We start from the raw sequence: 22,488 nt of genomic DNA on the forward strand, positions 1-22,488 counted from the left end.
TGAAACACGGACCTGACAGTTGGAGATGGATTTTTGCCACAGTAGGAACATACAGGAGCTAGATTACCCGGAAGAATCCTCAATGTGCTGAGCTCCACTCCACCACTCCTATAGCTCTTCACTTTCATACACCCCTCTCAATCCCCTTCTCTCTCTCTAATCACCCCCCCCTCTTCCTCTGAATAAAACACAAATCCCTTTGCACACGTACGGCAGAACAACAGATGTATATTTTACGTGCTGAAGTGTCAAAGCAAATCCAGGGTGCTCTCTAACAAGGGGGTCGGGGGATAGAAAGACAATAAGTAGCACAGGAACATCCCTCCTACCCACTCACTCTCAGCTAAGTGCATTCACTCTGATATAATATTTATCTGAGACAACTCACACACACACACACACACACACACACACACACACACACACACAGAGCACCAGCCTAGGCTGAGGGATGGATGGAGAGGAGAGAGGGAGGGTTGGTTATTATGGCGGGAGAGACACTAGCTGAGGGGGGACTCCTGTCCCCCTTCCCCTTATCAGACGTAGCCTCATTCCGACGCTTTGTCTTCCCCGTTCCTCCAGAGTGGGAGGAGGAAAAGAGAGGCGTAAGAGCTATTCAGACCCCTTTGTGATGGATTGGGAAGGGAGGGTAGAATGTCTGGGCCCTCTGAGTACCGACTAGCAGTCGAGACGTCAGTCAAAATTCATGAGATGCTCCTTATTGACAGACAATGAGGAGGAAGAGAAAGATAATTCAATTACTTGCACCACTCTGGGGCTCCTAGCGCAAGAGCTGGGAAATCCTGGTTAAATACTCTAATATTCCAAATGAAATTACCAGCTAATCCACCTGCTAATATAAAGAGGCACACAGTCCCCATCATATGAATAAAGAGAGAGAGAGAGAGACGAGAGAAAGACAATGTAAAAAAGATGAAGACAAGAGAATGAGAACATTTGAAAAAGGGAAAGAGAGTTGTTAAAGAGGAACATGTTATCTCTCATGAGTGTAGGTTGATGTAACATGGAGTCAAAGTCCTCTGCTCTTTGTTACAACCATATCACAGAGCAGCTGCCTTTCAGCCTGTAAGGTGGGCTGCTTTCATGACCATAGGGTGCCATTTCAGAGAGACCGAGAGATCACTACCGAATGACGCAACAACCTATCAAGCATTTTTATGTATTCATTCTCTTTACTGCGGAATTTCCTTTCAGTCGGCACCTTCCCCTCCCTCCTCTTCCTCTCCTTCCTTCCTCTACTTCTGTCTTGTGGGCTCTGTCTGAGAGAGAGAGAGAGAGAGAGAGAGAGAGAGAGACAGAGGCAGGCATCGTGGAGGGATTAGTTCCTGTGCCAGTGCCAATTATCCAATATCTGGGATTTATAATGTGCTGAAACACTAGCTGCCTCTCCAGAGTAGATTAAAGGACGCAGACACACACACTAACACAACACTCTGCATTTGCCCCCAAGCAAGGTGTCAGGTGCAGCAAATATACTGCAAATAGCAATAATAGAGGAATGAGTTGGATTTGTTCTTGAATGGGGCGAGGTTAAATCAGGAGTAGGTGGAGTGTGGCTGGGCTTGTTGCTGTGTGTAGGTGGTAGGGATGTAATCAGCTATAAACGCAATGTGAGGTTTAGCACTAGAGCAGAGAATGATGGAGATAGAGACAGAGAGTGACAGAGAGAGAGAGAGGGAGAGAGACGGAGACAGAGAGAGACAGCGAGAGAGACAGCGAGAGAGACAGAGACAGAGAGAGACAAAGAGAGAGAGAGACAGAGACAGACGGCGACAGAGAGAGAGACAGCAAGAGACAGAGAGAGAGAGAGAGAGAACAGTAGTCTGGTACACAGCCAGCATCAGATCTTTACTGAGGCACCGTACATCCAATCCAGCTATCCAAAAGAGCCTCGTAGCACTCACGTCCGTAGCCAAGAAGCATACTGCCCAAATAGATCCACAGATGACGCAATCTCATTCGCACTCCACACGTCCTTTTCCCACCTGGGCAAAGGAACACCTATGTGAGAATGCTGTTCATTGACTACAGCTCAGCGTCCAACACCATAGCGACCACAAAGCTCATCACTAAGCTAAGGATCCTGGGACTGAACACCTCCCTCTGCAACTGGATCCTGGACTTCCTGACGGGCCATCCCCAGGTTGTAAGGGTAGGTAGCAACAGATCTGCCACGCTGATCCTCAACACGGGGGCCCCTCAGGGGTGCGTGTGTAGTCCCCTCCTGTACTCCCTGTTCACCCATGACTGCGTGGCCAAGCACGACTCCAACAACATTATCAAGTTTGCTGACAACACAACACAGTGGTAGGCCTGATCACCGACAAAGTTGAGACAATAGGGAGGAGGTCAGAGACCTGGCTGTGTGGTGCCAGGACAACAACCTCTCCCTCAACGTGAGCAAGACAAAGGAGCTGATCGTGGACTACAGGAAAAGGAAGGCCAAACACACCCCCATTCACATCGATGGGGCTGTAGCGGAGCGGGACGAGAGCTTCAAGTTCCTTGGTGTCTACATCACCAACAAACTATTATGGTTCAAACACACCAAGACAGTCATGAAGAGGGCATAACAACACCTATTCGCCCCTCAGGAGACTGAAAATATTTGGTATGGGTCCAAAGATCTTCAAAAAGTTCAACAGCTGCACCATCGAGAGCATCCTGACCAACAGTAAGGTGCTACAGAGGGTAGTGCGTACAGCCCAGTACATCACGGGGACTAAGCTTCCTGCCATCCAGGACCTACTAGGCAGTGTCAGAGGAAGGCCGAAAAAATTGTCAAAGACTCCAGTCCCCCCAGTCATAGACTGTTCTCTTTGGTACCGCAAAGCAAGCGGTACCGGAGCGCCAAGTCTAGATCCAGAAGGCCCCTTAACAGCGGCTAACCCCAAACCATAAGACTACTTAATATTTAATCAAATGGCCACCTGGACTATTTACATTGACACCCCCCTTTGTTTTTACAATGCTGCAACTCACTGTTTATTATCTATGCATAGTCACTTTACCCCTACCTAATTAGCTCAACTAACCTGTACCCCAACACATTGACTTGGTACCGGTACTCCCTGTATATAGCCAGGTTATTGTTATTTTAGTGTGTTACTTTTGATAGTATTTTTTACTTTTAGAATATATTTTTTGTTATATTTTACCCCCTTTTCCTCCCCAATTTCAATCTTGTCTCATCACTGCAACTCCCCAACGGGCTCGGGAAAGTCATGCGTCCTAAAAAAACAAACCACGCCTCTTAACACTCGCCCGCTTAACCCCGAAGCCAGCTGCAGCAACATGTCGGAGGAAACACTGTTCAACTGACGACCAAGGTCAGCCTAGAGGTGCACGGCCCACCACAAGGAGTCACTAGAGCACGATGAGCCAAGTAAAGCCCCCCGGCAAAACCCTCCCCTAACCCAGACGACACGGGGCCAACTGTGCGCTGTCCTATGGGACTCCTGTTGTGATACAGCCCGGGATCGGAACCAGGTCTGCAGTGACGCCTCTAGCACTGCGATTCAGTGCTTTAGACAGCTGCGCCACTCGGAAGGTCAAGTAAATATTTTCTTGAACTGCACTGTTGGTTAAGGGCTTGTACGTAAGCATTTCCCGGTAAGGTCTACACATGTTGTATTCGGCGCATGTGACAAATCAAATTGGATTTGAACTGGATCCTACTGCACACCCACACACACCTAGAGCCTGTCTCACCTTGGTGATCTTTGGGTGTGTACAGCGGCTGTTGCCGGCGGTGGCGTGCATCCAGCTACTCTCCAGTGGCGCACACTCCTGTCTCAGAGAACACTTCTTCTCCTGAACACACCAGCCACACTCGAACCTGGGGTCAGCCTTCAGACACATCCCACAGCTGTCCCGCAGCGCATAACACTTATACAGGTGGGCTGAAACACAGTGAGAATAGAGAGAGAGAGAGAAGGAGAGAGAGAGGTGAATATAATTGTTGTTGTTTGAGACTAAGTTTCAACATCTTGCATTTCACCTTCATGCTGTGGTATGAGAAACAAGCATTAAAATAAGACATGAAAACACCTAATTCCCTTGTTGTTGTGTTTTTTTGGGGGGGGGGGCACGAATGCTCAGAGTTATGCTTTTAAAAGAATTAGCAATTAGCAGTAAGAATTGAGAGAGAGAGGAGAAAGAGAAAGAAGGAGAGAGAGGGGAGAGAGAAATAGAGAAACAGAGAAAATGAGCGGGAGAGAGAGATAGAAAACAAAAGAAAGATGGTGAAAAAAGAGCATCGCGGCACGGCGCTCCACAGACAGCCGCAGGACTTCAAAGGAGACGGCGTATCCATCCACCCGCCGAGGACCTGCCCGTTAATCTGATTTGCCACGGCTAAGCTTAAAAGTAGCGCCGTGCTAATTAAACTGAACCAAATTAATGATTTAATTACATTAAGATTTCCACTTTACACCAAGGCAAAAGTGGGCTTTCTCGGGCAGTCGGGCAGAGATGGATAATTCACCATGATTCACGGAGGGAGGGAGGGACAGAAGAAAATAGAGAAAAACACAGGGAAGGGTGAGGAAAGGGAAGGGAAGGTCTTTGTTGGGCTTGAATAAAGCAGGGCTGGTTTGAAATTTAGTTTGGGGTTGTTTCAACGTGTCAAATTAAGCGTGGAAGTTTGGGCAGAGTACAATGTAACTGGCCTCTGCACAGCAGGTACTAAGAACGTTTAGATTCTGTTCCAGCTTTAACAAATGCTACTATGTGAGCGACTGTATTCCAACATCAGGAAATGGGTGTGTCATTACAGATTTTGTGACAATCCATAGGCAGAAGAATAAAGAGGGCTCAGTATCCAAGGTGATGCAAAAGGACACGACGCGCCACTGAGTGCATGTTAAAACCTCTCCTTATCTTATGTTACTGAGAGAGAGGGGTCCATCTAATCCACAATCCTTTCATGGAAAGGCTTTCAGAGCAGTCAGACAGACACTTCAGCCTTGTACAGGCCCAGCCCCCACAACAACAAATCAGGTCACGCTCAAGCAGCAATATGCAGAGTGAGTTCGCAAATGCCAATTAACAAATGAGGCCAAGCGATAAACGCAATTCGACATAAAGCATGTGTTCAGATCAAATAACCTTGATCCAATGACCAGAATGGGGGTGTCTAAAATACGGTGTGAGGATGTGGGAGACATCGTGATGTTACTTCTATCTACTCTAAAAAGAAAGGATATAATCTGGAGACACCCAGCTCCACCACATGGTGGGGAAACAGAGGATGGATCCATACCCCATTGGTAAAAGATAACTCCATGTGACACCATTCTGTATACTTCTGGCCCTTCTTTGGACACTGTGTTAACTAACCTCCAGACAAGCTTCAATGCCATACAAATCTCCTTCCGTGGGCTCCAACTGCTCTTAAATGCAAGCAAAACTAAATGCATGCTCTTCAACCGATCGCTGCCCACACCTGCCCACCCGACCAGCATCACTACTCTGGACGGCTCTGACTTAGAATATGTGGACAACTACAAATACCTAGGTGTCTGGTAAGACTGTAAACTCTCCTTCCAGATTCACATTAAGCATCTCCAATCCAAAGTTAAATCTAGAATCGGCTTCCTATTTCACAACAAAGCATCCTTCACTCATGCTGCCAAACTTACCCTCGTAAAACTGACCATTCTACCGATCCTTGACTTCGGCGATGTCATTTACAAAATAGCCTCCAACACTCTACTCAGCAAATTGGATGTCTACCACAGTGCCATCCGTTTTGTCACCAAAGCCACATATACTACCCACCATATTCGTCACCAAACCCACTGGCTTCAGGTCATCTATAAGTCGTTGCTAGGTAAAGCCCTGCCTTATCTCAGCTCACAGATCACTGCACCTGTACATAGCCAATCTATAAATAGCCCATCCAACTATCTCATCACCATATTTATTTTGCTCCTTTGCACTCCAGTACCGCTACTTGCACACTCATCTTCTGCACATCTATCACCCCAGTGTTTAATTTGCCATACTGTAATAATTTCGCCACTTTGGCCAATTTCCACTAGTGATGACTGAGACCTGGCTCTCCATCCAGCAGGATGAGCCTCCTAAGCAGCAATAGTAGGATCTGACCCCAGACCAGCCAGATCACAGAGGAACAAAGGCCCAAATCGTGTTCTCTTCCTCGAATTCCATCCATCCCTCTCTTTATTTATTTATCACCACTCTATTCATCTGCAGCATGTTGTTTTGGAGGAGTTACTGCAAACAGCGCTGGGAGAGATAAGCATTATTGAACCCAGCGGGGCCTAGCAAGAGGCGTAGCCATGCGTAAAAACACTTTCATTCCCTTTCAAAGACGTGCTGCTGGAGAGGAAGGGGCTCCTCAAATGGGATCTTAGGGATTTAAAAGAGTGTAGCGATGAGGGGAGAGAGGAGAGGAGGGGAGAAGGGAGAGGAGGGGAGAGAGGAGAGGATAGAGGAGAAGAGGAGAGAGAGGAGAAGAGGGGAGAGAGGAGAGGAGGGGAGAGAGGGAGAGGGGGAGAGAGGAGAGGATAGAGGGGAGAGAGGAGAAGAGGGGAGAAGGGAGAAGAGGGGAGAAGGGAGAGGAGAAGAGGGGAGAGAGGAGAGGAGGGGAGAGAGGAGAGGAGGGGAGAAGGGAGAGGAGGGGAGAGAGGAGAAGGGGGAGAGAGGAGAAGAGGGGAGAAGGGAGAGGAGAAGAGGGGAGAGAGGAGAGGAGGGGAGAGAGGGGAGGTGAGGAGGGGAGAAGGGAGAGGAGGGGAGAGAGGAGAAGAGGGGAGAGAGGAAAAGAGGGGAGAGAGAAGAGGAGGGGAGAAGGGAGGTTTTACCTTGTATGTTGAAGGGGTTGTCAATGACTTGGTTGCCATTCCACACCACAGAGAGATCCACAGGCAGGTCACTGATTTCATTACCCTCATAGTCGTACTGGAAAGAGGGAGAGAAAGAGAAACAAACATTGATCAGTATCTACAGGCCTCATGGAGCCTGAACATTCAGTGTCAGTATTCACATCACTATGTGTGAGACAGAGTCAGATTGGTATGAAAGAAGGGGAGTAAGAGAAAGAGGAGAGAAACTCACTCTTCACCCAATCACAACACTTGCACCCAGAAACCCCCTCAAAAAACAAACTTCCTCATAAATATGAACAGACACACAAACACACCCATCAGGTTTCCAATACCAATACTACACATCCAGGGCATATAGAGGTATATTTTGAGCTGAGGGGAGGGAGAATGGGAGCGAAAGGAGGATGGAAATCTGGATAAATCTAAATGACTGTGAGGAGGCCATTCATTTACACATGAAATAAGTGGCAGAATTTAGGCGTGAAGAACGATGCCGAGGAGTAAGTGAAATTGGCATTTTCAATTTGTTCCCTGACACGTCTCATTTGGGTCCTGCGCTTCCTCCCAGCCTTGTGCCTCTTCCCATGGGCACCTAGTCAAATCAAATCAAATCAAAGTTGATTGGTTGTGGATAGAGATTTGCAGGTGTTATAGCAGGTGCAGGTAAATGCTTATGTTACTAGCTCCAACAGTGCAGTAGAATGTCTCGTAAATACAATACAAACACAAAATAATAAAATATATATATATATATAACCAAAAATCAGAATGGGACCAATTAACAATCCTGAGTAGATATATTAGGGGGAGCATGTGTCAGAATGCAGAATATAAATATGTGGAGTGTATAGACAGTATATCATTGGAATGAAAATGGTATGTACAGTAGTAGGTATATGTTAAGAATACAGTATATACTGTACATATACAGTGAGTAATCAACAGTAAATAAACATAATATGAGGTGGCCAGCATTCAATGACTCTATATACAAGGGGCATTAGTCTCAAGGTACAGGGCTGAGTACCGGGCAGGCAGCCGATTAGTGATGTCTGATGGCGAGCTGTACCGTCTCCGTTTGCTAGAAGGTGGTGAGAGTGAACAGACCGTGGCTCGGGTGGCTGAAGTCCTTGATGATCTTTTTGGCCTTCCTTTGACACCGAGTGTCCTAAATGTCCTGGAGGGCCGGCAGCATGTTCCCGTGACGCGTTGGGTTGAACGCACCACCCTCTGGAGAGCCATGCGGTGATGCAGCCCGACAGAATGCTCTTAATGCTGCTTTTGTAGAAGTGTGTCAGGGTCCTAGAGGCCCTACTGAATTTTTTCAGCCGCCTGTGGTTGCACCTTCTTCACCACGGCGGCTGCCATTTCAGGTCCTCAGTGATGTGCACGCCAAGCTTTGACCCTCTCCACTGTGGCCCCTTCGATGTGGATGGGGGCATGCTCCCTCTTCTGTCTCCTGTAGTCCACCATCAGTTCCTTTGTTTTTTGACATTGAGGAAGAGGTCATGTTCCTGGCCCACTCCGCCAGGGCTCGAACCTCTTCCCTGTAGGCCAGGGGTCCCCAATTACATCCAGCCGTGGGCCGATTTTTCCTTGAGAGGATGGTCGGGGGCCGGAACATAGTAATAGATCATTTGTACACTGCAAATTGACCGTAAGAATCCTAAACAGATATAGTATAGTTTTGACAAAAACGGATTTATTTAAAATCATAATTTTATTATTATAAGACTAAATTTGCCTCTATTTATGCGTGGGAATACTTGGGAACAGATTTCCTCAGTTAAAATCACTTTGAGCTGATTTGTTGATGATTTTCCAACAGAAAAGTTGGGGGACCTATACAATCTGCTGTAGGCTGTCTCGTCGTTGTTAATCAGGACTCCCAGTTTCGTGTCGTCAGCAAACTTGATGACTGAGTTGGAATCGTGTGTAGGCACGCATTCATGGGTGAACAGGGAGTACAGGAAGGGGCTGTGTTGAGGGTCAGCATAGAGGAGGTGATGTTGCCTACCCTCACCACCTGGGGTCGGCCCGTCAGGAAGTCCAGGACCCAGTTACACAGGAAGGACTTCAGACCCAGGGCCCTGAGCTTAGTGACAAGCTTGGAGAGAACTATGGTGTTGAAAGCAGAGCGGTAGTTGATGAACACCATTCTCACATACAGTAGCTATTCCTCTTGTCAAGGTGGGATAAGGTGCTGTGCGGTGCGATGGATTTGTTGGGGCGGTATGCAAATTGTAGTAGGTCTAAGCTATCGGGGAAGTTGGAGGTGATATGGTCCTTGACTAGCCTCTTAAAGCACTTCACGATGGAAGAGCTGTGTGCTATGGGGCAATATTCATTTAGTTCAGTTACCTTGAAGTAAATAGAGATTACAGACTGGGATAGGGAGAGGTTGGATGTCTGTGAAGACAGTCTGCTGGTCTGCTCATGCTCCGAGGACACGGCTTGGTATGCCTTCTGGGCCGGCAGTCTTGAGAGGGTTAACACATTTGAACGTCCTACTCAACGTTGGCTACAGAGATCAGTCAGAGAGTGGGCTGAGGTCTAACACACACTGTACTGTATGTACAGACCCCAGGAGCCCTTCACCCAGACTTTCTGGCCCAGCCTCCAACCTACGCATAGCCTGGCCATAAAGGCCAACCCCTGACCCACTCAATTAACACTGGTCTCCACATCTTATGCTGCATTGTTTATTTAGTTGCTTGCAGCTGTATTTACAGCCTTATTCAGTGATCTGACCTGAAAACTCCTATCTTGACTCACTCTACATCCAAAACGTCCCTTGCCTCTGTTACAAGAACCCATCTGCTCATTTTGACCTCAACCACTCTTGTCTGTTCAAACACAACACTAAACCGGGCAGGACATGGGATCCCACCCCAGCCCCCTACCCTGCCCATTCATCATTAATGAGTGAAGGCCATGGACACCAGCAGTCTAACCCTGCTCCTGACACATCTCTGTGGTAGGCCCACATTAAACTTTAAACGCCACGATTAGTCCGCCTGCGACACAACGGCCACCAACCACCAAGATGCCCTGTTCTCCTTGCTGCCACCACCCTGCTTTATTTATGTGCCCGTTTACAACATGCCAATGACACCATGATGTTAGCGTGACACCAACTCAATGCCATGTACCTCACTGGCACCAGACAGGTGGTTTACTGCAGGACCAGCCAGCACCAGGATAGAGATGGGAGAGTCAGGACCGGTGTCTTCATCACATCTAGATAGATGGGAGAGTCAGGACCGGTGTCTTCATCACACCTAGATAGATGGGAGAGTCAGGACCGGTGTCTTCATCACATCTAGATGTTCCTCTCCTGTTCCTGTTCATCTGTGTTCCTCTCCTGTTCCTCTCCTGTTCCTGTTCATCAGTGTTCCTCTCCTGTTCCTCTCCTGTTCCTGTTCATCTGTGTTCCTCTCCTGTTCCTGTTCATCAGTGTTCCTCTCCCGTTCCTCTCCTGTTCCTGTTCATCTGTGTTCCTCTCCTGTTCCTGTTCATCAGTGTTCCTCTCCTGTTCCTGTTCATCTGTGTTCCTCTCCCGTTCCTCTCCTGTTCCTCTCCTGTTCCTGTTCATCAGTGTTCCTCTCCCGTTCCTCTCCTGTTCCTGTTCATCTGTGTTCCTCTCCCATTCCTCTCCTGTTCCTGTTCATCAGTGTTCCTCTCCTGTTCCTCTGTATACCTCTCTGTTACTCTCTGCTCCTTTTCTGTTCCTCTGTGTTCCTCTCTAAGCCTTTCCTGTTCCTCTGTGTTCCTCTCTAAGCCTTTCCTGTTCCTCTGTGTTCCTCTCTAAGCCTTTCCTGTTCCTATGTGCTCCACTCTGTGTCCTCTCTGTTCCTCTCTGTTCTTCTCTGTTCCACTCTGTTCCTCCCTGTTCCTCTCTGTTCTTCTCTGTTCCACTCTGTTCCTCCCAGTTCCTCTCTGTGCTCCACTCTGTTCCTCCCTGGTCCTCTCTGTGCTCCACTCTGTTCCTCTCTGTTCCTCCCGGTTCCTCTCTGTTCCTCTCTGTTCCTCTCTGTTCCTCTCTGTGCTCCTTTCTGTTCCACTCTGTGTTCCTCTCTGTTACGATCTGTGCTCCACTCTGTTCCTCTCTGTTCCTCTCTGTTCCTCCCTGTCCCTCCCTGTTCCTCTCTGTGCTCCGCTCTGTGCTCCACTATGTGCTGCACTCTGTGCTCCACTCTGTGCTCCACTCTGTTCCTCTCTGTTCCTCCCTATTCCTCCCTGTTCCTCCCGGTTCCTCTCTGTGCTCCACTCTGTGCTCCACTCTGTGCTCCACTCTGTTCCTCTCTGTTCCTCTCTGTTCCTCCCTGTTCCTCTCTGTTCCTCTCTGTGCTCCACTCTGTGTTCCTCTCTGTTCCTCCCTGTTCCTCTCTGTTCTCCACTCTGTTCCTCCCTGTTCCCCTCTGTGCTCCACTCTGTGTTCCTCTCTGTTCCTCCCTGTTCCTCTCTGTGCTCCACTCTGTACCTCCCTGTTCCTCTCTGTGCTCCACTCTGTTCCTCTCTGTTCCTCTCTGTTCCTCCATGTTCCTCTCTGTTCCTCTCTGTGCTCCACCCTGTTCCTCTCTGTTCCTCTCTGTGCTCCACCCTGTTCCTCTCTGTTCCTCTCTGTGCTCCACTCTGTTCCTCCCTGTTCCTCTCTGTGCTCCACCCTGTTCCTCTCTGTTCCCCTCTGTTCCTCTCTGTGCTCCACCCTGTTCCTCTGAGTCCCTCTCTGTGCTCCACCGTGTTCCTCTCTGTTCCTCTCTGTTCCTCCCTGTTCCTCTCTGTTCCTCTCTGTGCTCCACCCTGTTCCTCTCTGTTCCTCTCTGTGCTCCACTCTGTTCCTCTCTGTGCTCCACCCTGTTCCTCTCTGTGCTCCACCCTGTTCCTCTCTGTGCTCCACCCTGTTCCTCTCTGTTCCTCCCTGTTCCTCTCTGTGCTCCACCCTGTTCCTCTCTGTTCCTCTCTGTGCTCCACTCTGTTCCTCTCTGTGCTCCACCTTGTTCCTCTCTGTTCCTCTCTGTGCTCCACCCTGTTCCTCTCTGTTCCTCTCTGTGCTCCACCCTGCTCCTCTCTGTTCCTCTCTGTGCTCCACCCTGTTCCTCTCTGTTCCTCTCTGTGCTCCACCCTGTTCCTCTCTGTGCTCCACTCTGTTCCTCCCTGTGCTCCACCCTGTTCCTCTCTGTTCCTCTCTGTGCTCCAACCTGTACCTCTCTGTTCCTCTCTGTGCTCCACCCTGTTCCCCTCTGTTCCTCTCTGTGCTCCACCCTGTTCCTCTCTGTTCCTCTCTGTGCTCCACCCTGTTCCTCTCTGTTCCTCTCTGTGCTCCACTCTGTTCCTCTCTGTGCTCCACTCTGTTCCTCTCTGTTCCTCTCTGTGCTCCACTCTGTTCCTCTCTGTTCCTCTCTGTGCTCCACCCTGTTCCTCTCTGTTCCTCTCTGTGCTCCACTATGTTCCTCCCTGGTCCTCTCTGACCCTCTCTGTCCTCCACTCTGTTCCTCTCTGTTCCTCTCTGTTCCTCTCTGTGCTCCACCCTGTTCCTCTCTGTTCCTCTCTGTGCTCCAACCTGTACCTCTCTGTTCCTCTCTGTGCTCCACCCTGTTCCTCTCTGTTCCTCTCTGTTCCTCTCTGTGCTCCACCCTGTTCCTCTCTGTTCCTCTCTGTGCTCCACCCTGTTCCTCTCTGTTCCTCTCTGTGCTCCACTCTGTTCCTCCCTGTTCCTCTCTGTTCCTCTCTGTTCCTCTCTGTGCTCCACTCTGTTCCTCCCTGTTCCTCTCTGTTCCTCTCTGTGCTCCACTCTGTTCCTCCCTGTTTCTCTCTGACCCTCTCTGTGCTCCACTCTGTTCCTCCCTGTTCCTCTCTGACCCTCTCTGTCCTCCACTCTGTTCCTCTATGTTCCTCTCTGTTCCTCCCTGTTCCTCTCTGTTCCTCTCTGTTCCTCTCTGTGCTCCACTCTGTTCCTCCCTGTTCCTCTCTGTTCCTCTCTGTGCTCCACTCTGTTCCTCCCTGTTCCTCTCTGACCCTCTCTGTCCTCCACTCTGTTCCTCTCTGTTCCTCTCTGTGCTCCACCCTGTTCCTCTCTGTGCTCCACTCTGTTCCTCCCTGTTCCTCTCTGACCCTCTCTGTCCTCCACTCTGTTCCTCTCTGTTCCTCTCTGTTCCTCTCTGTGCTCCACCCTGTTCCTCTCTGACCCTCTCTGTGCTCCACTCTGTTCCTCCCTGTTCCTCTCTGACCCTCTCTGTCCTCCACTCTGTTCCTCCCTGTTCCACTCTGTTCCTCCCTGTTCCACTCTGTTCCTCCCTGTTCGACTATGTTCCTCTCTGTTCCTCTCTGTGCCCCTCTCAGTTCCTCTCTGTTCTTCCCTGTTCCTCCTCTGTTCCAGGATGAGTAATCATGCTCATGACTGTATCCTGGCCGGTGTGTGGAGGCTGTTGTGTGAAATGAATCAGCCATGCGAACAGAGAAAATCCAAGGTGAGCAGTAACATGTCCCTGACCTCATTAAGAACAACATACACATGAACCAGCATTTCACTCTTTATCATCTTTCCTCTCAATTAATTGTCTCCTGGAATTGCATGTCCTGTGCTATTCATATAGAGAGGAGGGCACTCTGGTGTGTTTGTGAGTGTGAATGTGTGTGTGTAGGCTGGATATCCAGTGTCTGCTGGGCAGAAAAGTGCTGATGTTAACAAAACAGGCCAGATGCTGCTCGGGGAAGAACCCAGTGCCTTTGTGCAGGTCACCCACAGATAATTAGTCATTTTGAAGGGGTACCTGCGTGTGTGGTTAAAACATCAGCGAGGGGCCCGCCCCCAGCCCACCTAAGCAATGTTACTGAGAAACCCCCTTCCCCTCCTCTTGATGCCATTGCTTTCTGTCTCTCTTTCTGTCTCTCTCTCATTCTCTCTCTTTGTGTCTTTCTTTCGCTCTCTTTGTCTCTCTCTCTTTCTCTCTCTGTCTCTCTTTCTCTCTCTCTGTGTCTCTCTTTCTCTCTTTCTCTCTCTGTCTCTCTTTGTATCTTTCTCTGTCTCTCTCTTTCTCTTTCTCTCTCTCTTTCTCTCTCTCTCTCTCTGTGTCTCTCTTTCTCTCTCTCTCTTTCTCTCTCTCTTTGTATCTCTCTCTGTATCTCTCTCTCTTTCTCTCTCTCTCTTTCTCTCTCTCTCTGTCTCTCTCTTTCGCTCTCTCTCTTTCTCTGTATCTCTCTCTTTGTACCTCTCTCTCTCTCTCTCTGTATCTCTCTCTTTGTACTTCTCTTTGTATCTCTCTCTTTCTCTCTCTTTGTATCTCTCTCTTTGTACCTCTCTCTTTCTCTCTCTTTGTATCTCTCTCTTTGTATCTCTCTCTTTCTCTCTCTTTGTACCTCTCTCTTTGTACCTCTCTCTTTCTCTCTCTTTGTATCTCTCTCTTTCTCTCTCTTTGTACCTCTCTCTTTCTCTCTCTTTGTATCTCTCTCTTTCTCTCTCTTTGTACCTCTCTCTTTCTCTCTCTTTGTATCTATCTCTTTCTCTCTCTTGTACCTCTCTCATTCTCTCTCTTTGTACCTCTCTCTTTTTCTCTCTTTGTACCTCTCTCTTTCTCTCTCTTTTTCTCTCTTTGTACCTCTCTCTTTCTCTTTCTTTGTACCTTCTCTCTTTCTCTCTCTTTGTACCTCTCTCTTTCTCTCTCTTTGTACCTTCTCTCTTTCTCTCTTTGTACCTCTCTCTTTCTCTCTCTTTGTACCTCTCTCTTTCTCTTTCTTTGTACCTTCTCTCTTTCTCTCTTTGTACCTCTCTCTTTCTCTCTCTTTGTACCTCTCTCTTTGTACCTCTCTCCTTTTCTCTCTTTGTACCTCTCTCTTTCTCTCTTTGTACCTCTCTCTTTCTCTCTCTTTGTACCTCTCTCTTTCTCTCTCTTTGTACCTCTCTCTTTGTACCTCTCTCTTTCTCTCTCTTTGTATCTCTCTCTTTCTCTCTCTTTGTACCTCTCTCTTTCTCTCTCTTTGTACCTCTCTCTTTCTCTCTCTTTGTACCTCTCTCTTTCTCTCTCTTTTTCTCTCTTTGTACCTCTCTCTTTGTACCTCTCTCTTTGTACCTCTCTCTTTGTACCTCTCTCTTTGTACCTCTCTCTTCCTCTCTCTCTTTTTCTCTCTTTGTACCTCTCTATTTCTCTCTCTTTTTCTCTCTTTGTATCGCTCTCTTTCTCTCTCTTTGTACCTCTCTCTTTGTACCTCTCTCTTTGTACCTCTCTCTTCCTCTCTCTCTTTTTCTCTCTTTGTACCTCTCTATTTCTCTCTCTTTTTCTCTCTTTGTATCGCTCTCTTTCTCTCTCTTTGTACCTCTCTCTTTGTACCTCTCTCTTTCTCTCTCTTTGTATCTCTCTCTTTCTCTCTCTTTGTACCTCTCTTTCTCTCTCTTTGTACCTCTCTCTTTGTACCTCTCTCTTTCTCTCTCTTTGTATCTCTCTCTTTCTCTCTCTTTGTACCTCTCTTTTTCTCTCTCTTTGTACCTCTCTCTTTCTCTCTCTTTGTACCTCTCTCTTTCTCTCTCTGTACCTCTCTTTTTTCTCTCTTTGTATCTCTCTCTTTCTCTCTCTTTGTACCTCTCTCTTTCTCTCTCTTTGTACCTCTCTATTTTTCTCTCTTTGTATCTCTCTCTTTCTCTCTCTTTGTACCTCTCTTTTTTCTCTCTTTGTATCTCTCTCTTTCTCTCTCTTTGTATCTCTCTCTTTCTCTCTCTTTGTACCTCTCTTTTTTCTCTCTTTGTATCTCTCTCTTTCTCTCTCTTTGTACCTCTCTATTTTTCTCTCTTTGTATCTCTCTCTTTCTCTCTCTTTGTACCTCTCTTTTTTCTCTCTTTGTACCTCTCTCTTTGTACCTCTCTCTTTCTCTCTCTTTGTACCTCTCTCTTTCTCTCTCTTTGTATCTCTCTCTTTCTCTCTCTTTGTACCTCTCTCTTTGTACCTCTCTCTTTGTACCTCTCTCTTTCTCTCTCTTTGTATCTCTCTCTTTCTCTCTCTTTGTACCTCTCTCTTTCTCTCTCTTTGTACCTCTCTCTTTCTCTCTCTTTGTACCTCTCTCTGTACCTCTCTTTTTTCTCTCTTTGTATCTCTCTCTTTCTCTCTCTTTGTACCTCTCTCTTTCTCTCTCTTTGTACCTCTCTATTTTTCTCTCTTTGTATCTCTCTCTTTCTCTCTCTTTGTACCTCTCTTTTTTCTCTCTTTGTACCTCTCTCTTTGTACCTCTCTCTTTGTACCTCTCTCTTTCTCTCTCTTTGTATCTCTCTCTTTCTCTCTCTTTGTACCTCTCTCTTTCTCTCTCTTTGTACCTCTCTCTTTCTCTCTCTTTGTACCTCTCTCTTTCTCTCTCTGTACCTCTCTTTTTTCTCTCTTTGTATCTCTCTCTTTCTCTCTCTTTGTACCTCTCTCTTTCTCTCTCTTTGTACCTCTCTATTTTTCTCTCTTTGTATCTCTCTCTTTCTCTCTCTTTGTACCTCTCTTTTTTCTCTCTTTGTATCTCTCTCTTTCTCTCTCTTTGTACCTCTCTCTTTCTCTCTCTTTGTACCTCTCTATTTTTCTCTCTTTGTACCTCTCTCTTTCTCTCTCTTTGTATCTCTCTCTTTTTCTCTCTTTGTATCTCTCTCTTTTTCTCTCTTTGTACCTCTCTCTTTGTACCTCTCTCTTTCTCTCTCTTTGTACCTCTCTCTTTGTACCTCTCTCTTTCTCTCTCTTTGTATCTCTCTCTTTCTCTCTCTTTGTACCTCTCTATTTTTCTCTCTTTGTACCTCTCTCTTTCTCTCTCTTTGTACCTCTCTCTTTCTCTCTCTTTGTACCTCTCTCTTTCTCTCTCTTTGTACCTCTCTCTTTGTACCTCTCTCTTTGTACCTCTCTCTTTGTATCGCTCTCTTTCTCTATCTTTGTACCTCTCTCTTTGTACCTCTCTCTTTCTCTCTCTTTGTATCTCTCTCTTTTTCTCTCTTTGTATCTCTCTCTTTCTCTCTCTTTGTACCTCTCTCTTTGTACCTCTCTCTTTCTCTCTCTTTGTATCTCTCTCTTTCTCTCTCTTTGTATCTCTCTCTTTCTCTCTCTTTGTACCTCTCTCTTTCTCTCTCTTTGTACCTCTCTATTTTTCTCTCTTTGTATCTCTCTCTTTCTCTCTCTTTGTATCGCTCTCTTTCTCTCTCTTTGTACCTCTCTCTTTGTACCTCTCTCTTTGTACCTCTCTCTTTCTCTCTCTTTGTATCTCTCTCTTTCTCTCTCTTTGTACCTCTCTCTTTCTCTCTCTTTGTACCTCTCTCTTTCTCTCTCTTTGTACCTCTCTCTTTCTCTCTCTGTACCTCTCTTTTTTCTCTCTTTGTATCTCTCTCTTTCTCTCTCTTTGTACCTCTCTCTTTCTCTCTCTTTGTACCTCTCTATTTTTCTCTCTTTGTATCTCTCTCTTTCTCTCTCTTTGTACCTCTCTTTTTTCTCTCTTTGTATCTCTCTCTTTCTCTCTCTTTGTACCTCTCTCTTTCTCTCTCTTTGTACCTCTCTATTTTTCTCTCTTTGTACCTCTCTCTTTCTCTCTCTTTGTATCTCTCTCTTTTTCTCTCTTTGTATCTCTCTCTTTTTCTCTCTTTGTACCTCTCTCTTTGTACCTCTCTCTTTCTCTCTCTTTGTACCTCTCTCTTTGTACCTCTCTCTTTCTCTCTCTTTGTATCTCTCTCTTTCTCTCTCTTTGTACCTCTCTCTTTCTCTCTCTTTGTACCTCTCTCTTTCTCTCTCTTTGTACCTCTCTCTTTCTCTCTCTTTGTATCTCTCTCTTTCTCTCTCTTTGTACCTCTCTCTTTCTCTCTCTTTGTATCTCTCTCTTTTTCTCTCTTTGTATCTCTCTCTTTCTCTCTCTTTGTACCTCTCTCTTTCTCTCTCTTTGTATCTCTCTCTTTCTCTCTCTTTGTACCTCTCTCTTTCTCTCTCTTTGTACCTCTCTCTTTCTCTCTCTTTTTCTCTCTTTGTATCTCTCTCTTTCTCTCTCTTTGTACCTCTCTCTTTCTCTCTCTTTGTATCTCTCTCTTTCTCTCTCTTTGTACCTCTCTCTTTCTCTCTCTTTGTACCTCTCTCTTTCTCTCTCTTTGTACCTCTCTCTTTCTCTCTCTTTGTATCTCTCTCTTTCTCTCTCTTTGTACCTCTCTCTTTCTCTCTCTTTGTATCTCTCTCTTTTTCTCTCTTTGTACCTCTCTCTTTGTATCGCTCTCTTTCTCTCTCTTTGTACCTCTCTCTTTGTACCTCTCTCTTTCTCTCTCTTTGTATCTCTCTCTTTTTCTCTCTTTGTACCTCTCTCTTTGTATCGCTCTCTTTCTCTCTCTTTGTACCTCTCTCTTTGTACCGCTCTCTTTCTCTCTCTTTGTATCTCTCTCTTTTTCTCTCTTTGTATCTCTCTCTTTCTCTCTCTTTGTATCTCTCTCTTTCTCTCTCTTTGTACCTCTCTCTTTCTCTCTCTTTGTACCTCTCTCTTTCTCTCTCTTTGTACCTCTCTCTTTCTCTCTCTTTGTACCTCTCTCTTTCTCTCTCTTTGTACCTCTCTCTTTGTACCTCTCTCTTTGTACCTCTCTCTTTGTATCGCTCTCTTTCTCTCTCTTTGTACCTCTCTCTTTGTACCTCTCTCTTTCTCTCTCTTTGTATCTCTCTCTTTTTCTCTCTTTGTATCTCTCTCTTTCTCTCTCTTTGTACCTCTCTCTTTGTACCTCTCTCTTTCTCTCTCTTTGTATCTCTCTCTTTCTCTCTCTTTGTATCTCTCTCTTTCTCTCTCTTTGTACCTCTCTCTTTCTCTCTCTTTGTACCTCTCTATTTTTCTTTCTTTGTATCTCTCTCTTTCTCTCTCTTTGTATCGCTCTCTTTCTCTCTCTTTGTCTGTCTGTCTCTTTATGTCTGTCTGTCTCTTTATGTCTGTCTGTCTCTTTATGTCTGTCTGTATCTTTGTCTGCCTCTTTATGTCTGTCTGTCTGTCTGTCTGTCTGGTTGTCTGTAAGTCTCTCTGTCTAATTTTGTCTGTCTGTCTCTTTATGTCTGTCTGTCTGTCTCTTTAAAACTGTCTGTCTCTCATTGTATGTCTGTCTGTTTGTCTGTCTGTCTCTTTATGTCTGTCTGTCTGTCTGTCTGTGTCTTTATGTCTGTCTGTCTCTTTATGTCTGTCTGTCTGTCTGTCTGTGACTCTGTCTGTCTGTCTGTCTGTCTCTTTATGTCTGTATGTCTGTCTGTCTCTCTCTGTCTTTTTATGTCTGTCTGTCTCTTTATGTCTGTCTGTCTGTCTGTTTATGTCTGTCTGTCTGCCTGTCTCTCTCTCTCTTTATGTCTGTATGTCTCTTTATAACTGTCTCTATGTCTGTCTCTCTCTTAATGTCTGTCTCTTAATGTAATGTGTGTCTCTTTCTCTCTCTCTCTCTGTCTCTTTATGTCTGTCTGTCTCTTTATGTCTGTCTGTCTGTCTGTCTGTCTGTCTGTCTGTCTGTCTGTCTGTCTGTCTCTTTATGATTGTCTGTCTGTCTATTTATGTCTATCTGTCTGCCTATCTCTCTCTCTCTTTATGTCTGTATGTCTGTCTGTCTATTTATGTCTGTCTGCCTGTCTCTCTCTCTCTGTCTCTTTATGTCTGTCCATCTGTCTGTCTGTCTGTCCCTTTATGTCTGTCTCTTTATGTCTGTCTGTCTCTTTATGTCTGTCTGTCTATCTGTCTATTTATGTCTGTCTGCCTGTCTCTCTCTCTCTGTCTCTTTATATCTGTCTGTCTGTCTGTCTGTCTGTCTGTCTGTCTGTCTGTCTGTCTGTCTGTGACTTTATGTTTGTCTCTTTATGTCTGTCTGTCTGTCTGTCTGTCTGTCTCTTTATGTCTATCTGTATGTCGGTCTGTCTCTCTCTTTCTCTCTCTCTCTCTCTTTATGTCTGTCTGTCTGTCTGTCTGTCTGTCTGTCTGTCTGTCTGTCTGTCTGTCTGTCTCTCTCTCTCTCTCTCTCTTTATGTGTGTCTGTCTGTCTGTCTGTCTGTCTGTCTGTCTGTCTGTCTGTGTGCCTGTCTGTCTGTCTCTTTATAACTGTCTCTATGTCTGTCTCTCTCTTTATGGCTGTCTGTCTGTCTGTTAATGTACAGTGGGGCAAAAAAGTATTTAGTCAGCCACCAATTGTGCAAGTTCTCCCACTTAAAAAGATGAGAGAGGCCTGAAAATCACATTGTAGTATTTTTAATGAATTGATTTGCAAATTATGGTGGAAAATAAGTATTTGGTCACCTACAAGTGACCAACACCTACACCTATAAGTATTTGGTCACCTATAAGTATTTGGTCACCTGGCACCTGTTTGAACTTGTTATCAGTATAAAAGACACCTGTCCACAACCTCAAACAGTCACACTCCAAACTCCACTATGGCCAAGACCAAAGAGCTGTCAAAGGACACCAGAAGCAAAATTGTAGACCTGCACCAGGCTGGGAAGACTGAATCTGCAATAGGTAAGCAGCTTGGTTTGAAGAAATCAACTGTGGGAGCAATTATTAGGAAACGGAAGACATACAAGACCAGTGATAATCTCCCTCGATCTGGCGCTCCACGCAAGATATCACCCCGTGGGGTCAAATTGATCACAATAACTGTGAGCAAAAATCCCAGAACCACACGGGGGGACCTAGTGAATGACCTGCAGAGAGCTGGGACCAAAGTAACAAAGCTTACCGTCAGTAACACACTACGCAGCCAGGGACTCAAATCCTGCAGTGCCAGACGTGTCCCCCTGCTTAAGCCAGTACATGTCCAGGCCCATCTGAAGTTTGCTAGAGAGCATTTGGATGATCCAGAAGAAGATTGGGAGAATGTCATATGGTCAGATGAAACCAAAATATAACTTTTTGGTAAAAACTCAACTCGTCGTGTTTGGAGGACAAAGAATGCTGAGTTGCATCCAAAGAACGCCATACCTACTGTGAAACATGGGGGTGGAAACATCATGCTTTAGGGCTGTTTTTCTGTAAATGGACCAGGACGACTGATCCGTGTAAAGGAAAGAATGAATGGGGCCATGTATCGTGAGATTTTGAGTGAAAACCTCCTTCCATCAGCAAGGGCATTGAAGATGAAACGTGGCTGGGTCTTTCAGCATAACAATGTTCCCAAACACACTGCCCGGGCAACGAAGGAGTGGCTTCGTAAGAATTTCAAGGTCCTGGAGTGGCCTAGCCAGTAACAGCCCCAAAACATCACTGCTCTAGAGGAGATCTGCATGGAGGAATGGGCCAAAATGCCAGCAACAGTGTGTGAAAACCTTGTGAAGACTTACAGATAACGTTTGACCTCTGTCATTGCCAACAAAGGGTATATAACAAAGTATTGAGATAAACTTTTGTTATTGACCAAATACTTATTTTCCACCATAATTTGCAAATATATTCCTAAAAAATCCTACAATGTGATTTTCTGGATTTTTTTTCTCATTTTGTCTGTCATAGTTGAAGTGTACCTATGATGAAAATTACAGGCCTCTCTCATCTTTTTAAGTGGCAGAACTTGCACAATTGGTGGCTGACTAAATACTTTTTTGCCCCACTGTATGTCTCTTTCTGTCTCTCTCTGTCTCTTTGTGTCTTTCTGTCTCTTTATGTCTGTCTATCTGTCTGTCTGTCTCTTTATGTCTGTCTGTCTGTCTGTCTCTATCTGTATATCTGTCTGTCCCTTTATGTCTGTCTATTTATGTCTGTCTGCCTGTCTCTCTCTCTCTGTCTCTTTATGTCTGTCTGTCTGTCTGTCTGTCTGTCTGTCTGTCTGTCTGTCTGTCTGTCTGTCTGTCTGTCTGTCTGTCTGCCTGCCTGCCTGCCTGTCTCTCTCTCTCTGTCTCTTTATGTCTGTCTGTCTGTCTGCCTGTCTGTCTGTCTGTCTGTCTGTCTGTCTGTCTGTCTGTCTGTCTGTCTGTCTGTGGGGCAGGAATTTACCTGTTTCTATTCCAGTTATGAGCCAATGGAACATACCCCAGCAGCATTTGAATTGAATAAAATTAAGTTGCTGCATGACAGATTTCTTATTATATGGCGCGTGTATGTTTCTGTGGGTTTACGCGTACACGTGTGCCTGTATGTTAGCATGCCTGTGTAATATAAATACATTAATATGTCGACCAGAATCTAGATGCACAAGCAATTCTGGTTGTATCATAAATCACTTAAAAACAGGCCAATATTGTGCTGATGCTGAGCGTCCAGAGTCTGGTAAAGCTAGTTAGAGTGTTCATGGGAAGCATTTCCATATGCCTGATTGTGGAGTTTTAAACCCCACGGGAGAACTGTGTATGCTATCTATACATACAGTACTGTATGTGCTTATGTGTCCATGAATGTGTATCGAGGCATGTGAGTGTATGTCCCTGCTGTGCAAGAATGTGCGATTGTGTGTTAAATGCCAGCACTAGGTTCAATAATGCATAAACAGACAGTGAACAGGTCTTATTGGCTCTATCCTTCTCAGATCTGAGACATGGCCAGACTAGGCTGCGTGTGTACTCAACAGAGAATGGAGAATGGTACTCTGTGGAGTCTGTGTGTGTGTCTTCTTCTCCCGCCCAATGGGCTCTGAGGAATGGAGGAAACACAGCACCAAACAGAGTTTACAGTTAAGTGGACCAACCTG

General features: G+C 46.0%; 1 protein-coding gene across 2 annotated transcripts in view; it reads right to left on the reverse strand.

The window, feature by feature from the left end:
- plxna1a (plexin A1a) overlaps positions 1–22,488 on the reverse strand; it is a 279,597-nt gene that overhangs the window by 52,312 nt on the left and 204,797 nt on the right. For both annotated transcript variants that reach the window (XM_036988338.1, XM_036988339.1), the window contains exons 11-12: positions 6,849–6,945; positions 3,733–3,923 (exon numbers count right to left, since the gene is read on the reverse strand). In XM_036988338.1, coding sequence (XP_036844233.1) covers positions 3,733–3,923; positions 6,849–6,945 — 288 coding nt within the window. The remainder of the gene's footprint in view (positions 1–3,732; positions 3,924–6,848; positions 6,946–22,488) is intronic.

Source organism: Oncorhynchus mykiss, chromosome 9, assembly GCF_013265735.2.
Source record: "Oncorhynchus mykiss isolate Arlee chromosome 9, USDA_OmykA_1.1, whole genome shotgun sequence".
Lineage (NCBI taxonomy): Eukaryota > Metazoa > Chordata > Actinopteri > Salmoniformes > Salmonidae > Oncorhynchus > Oncorhynchus mykiss.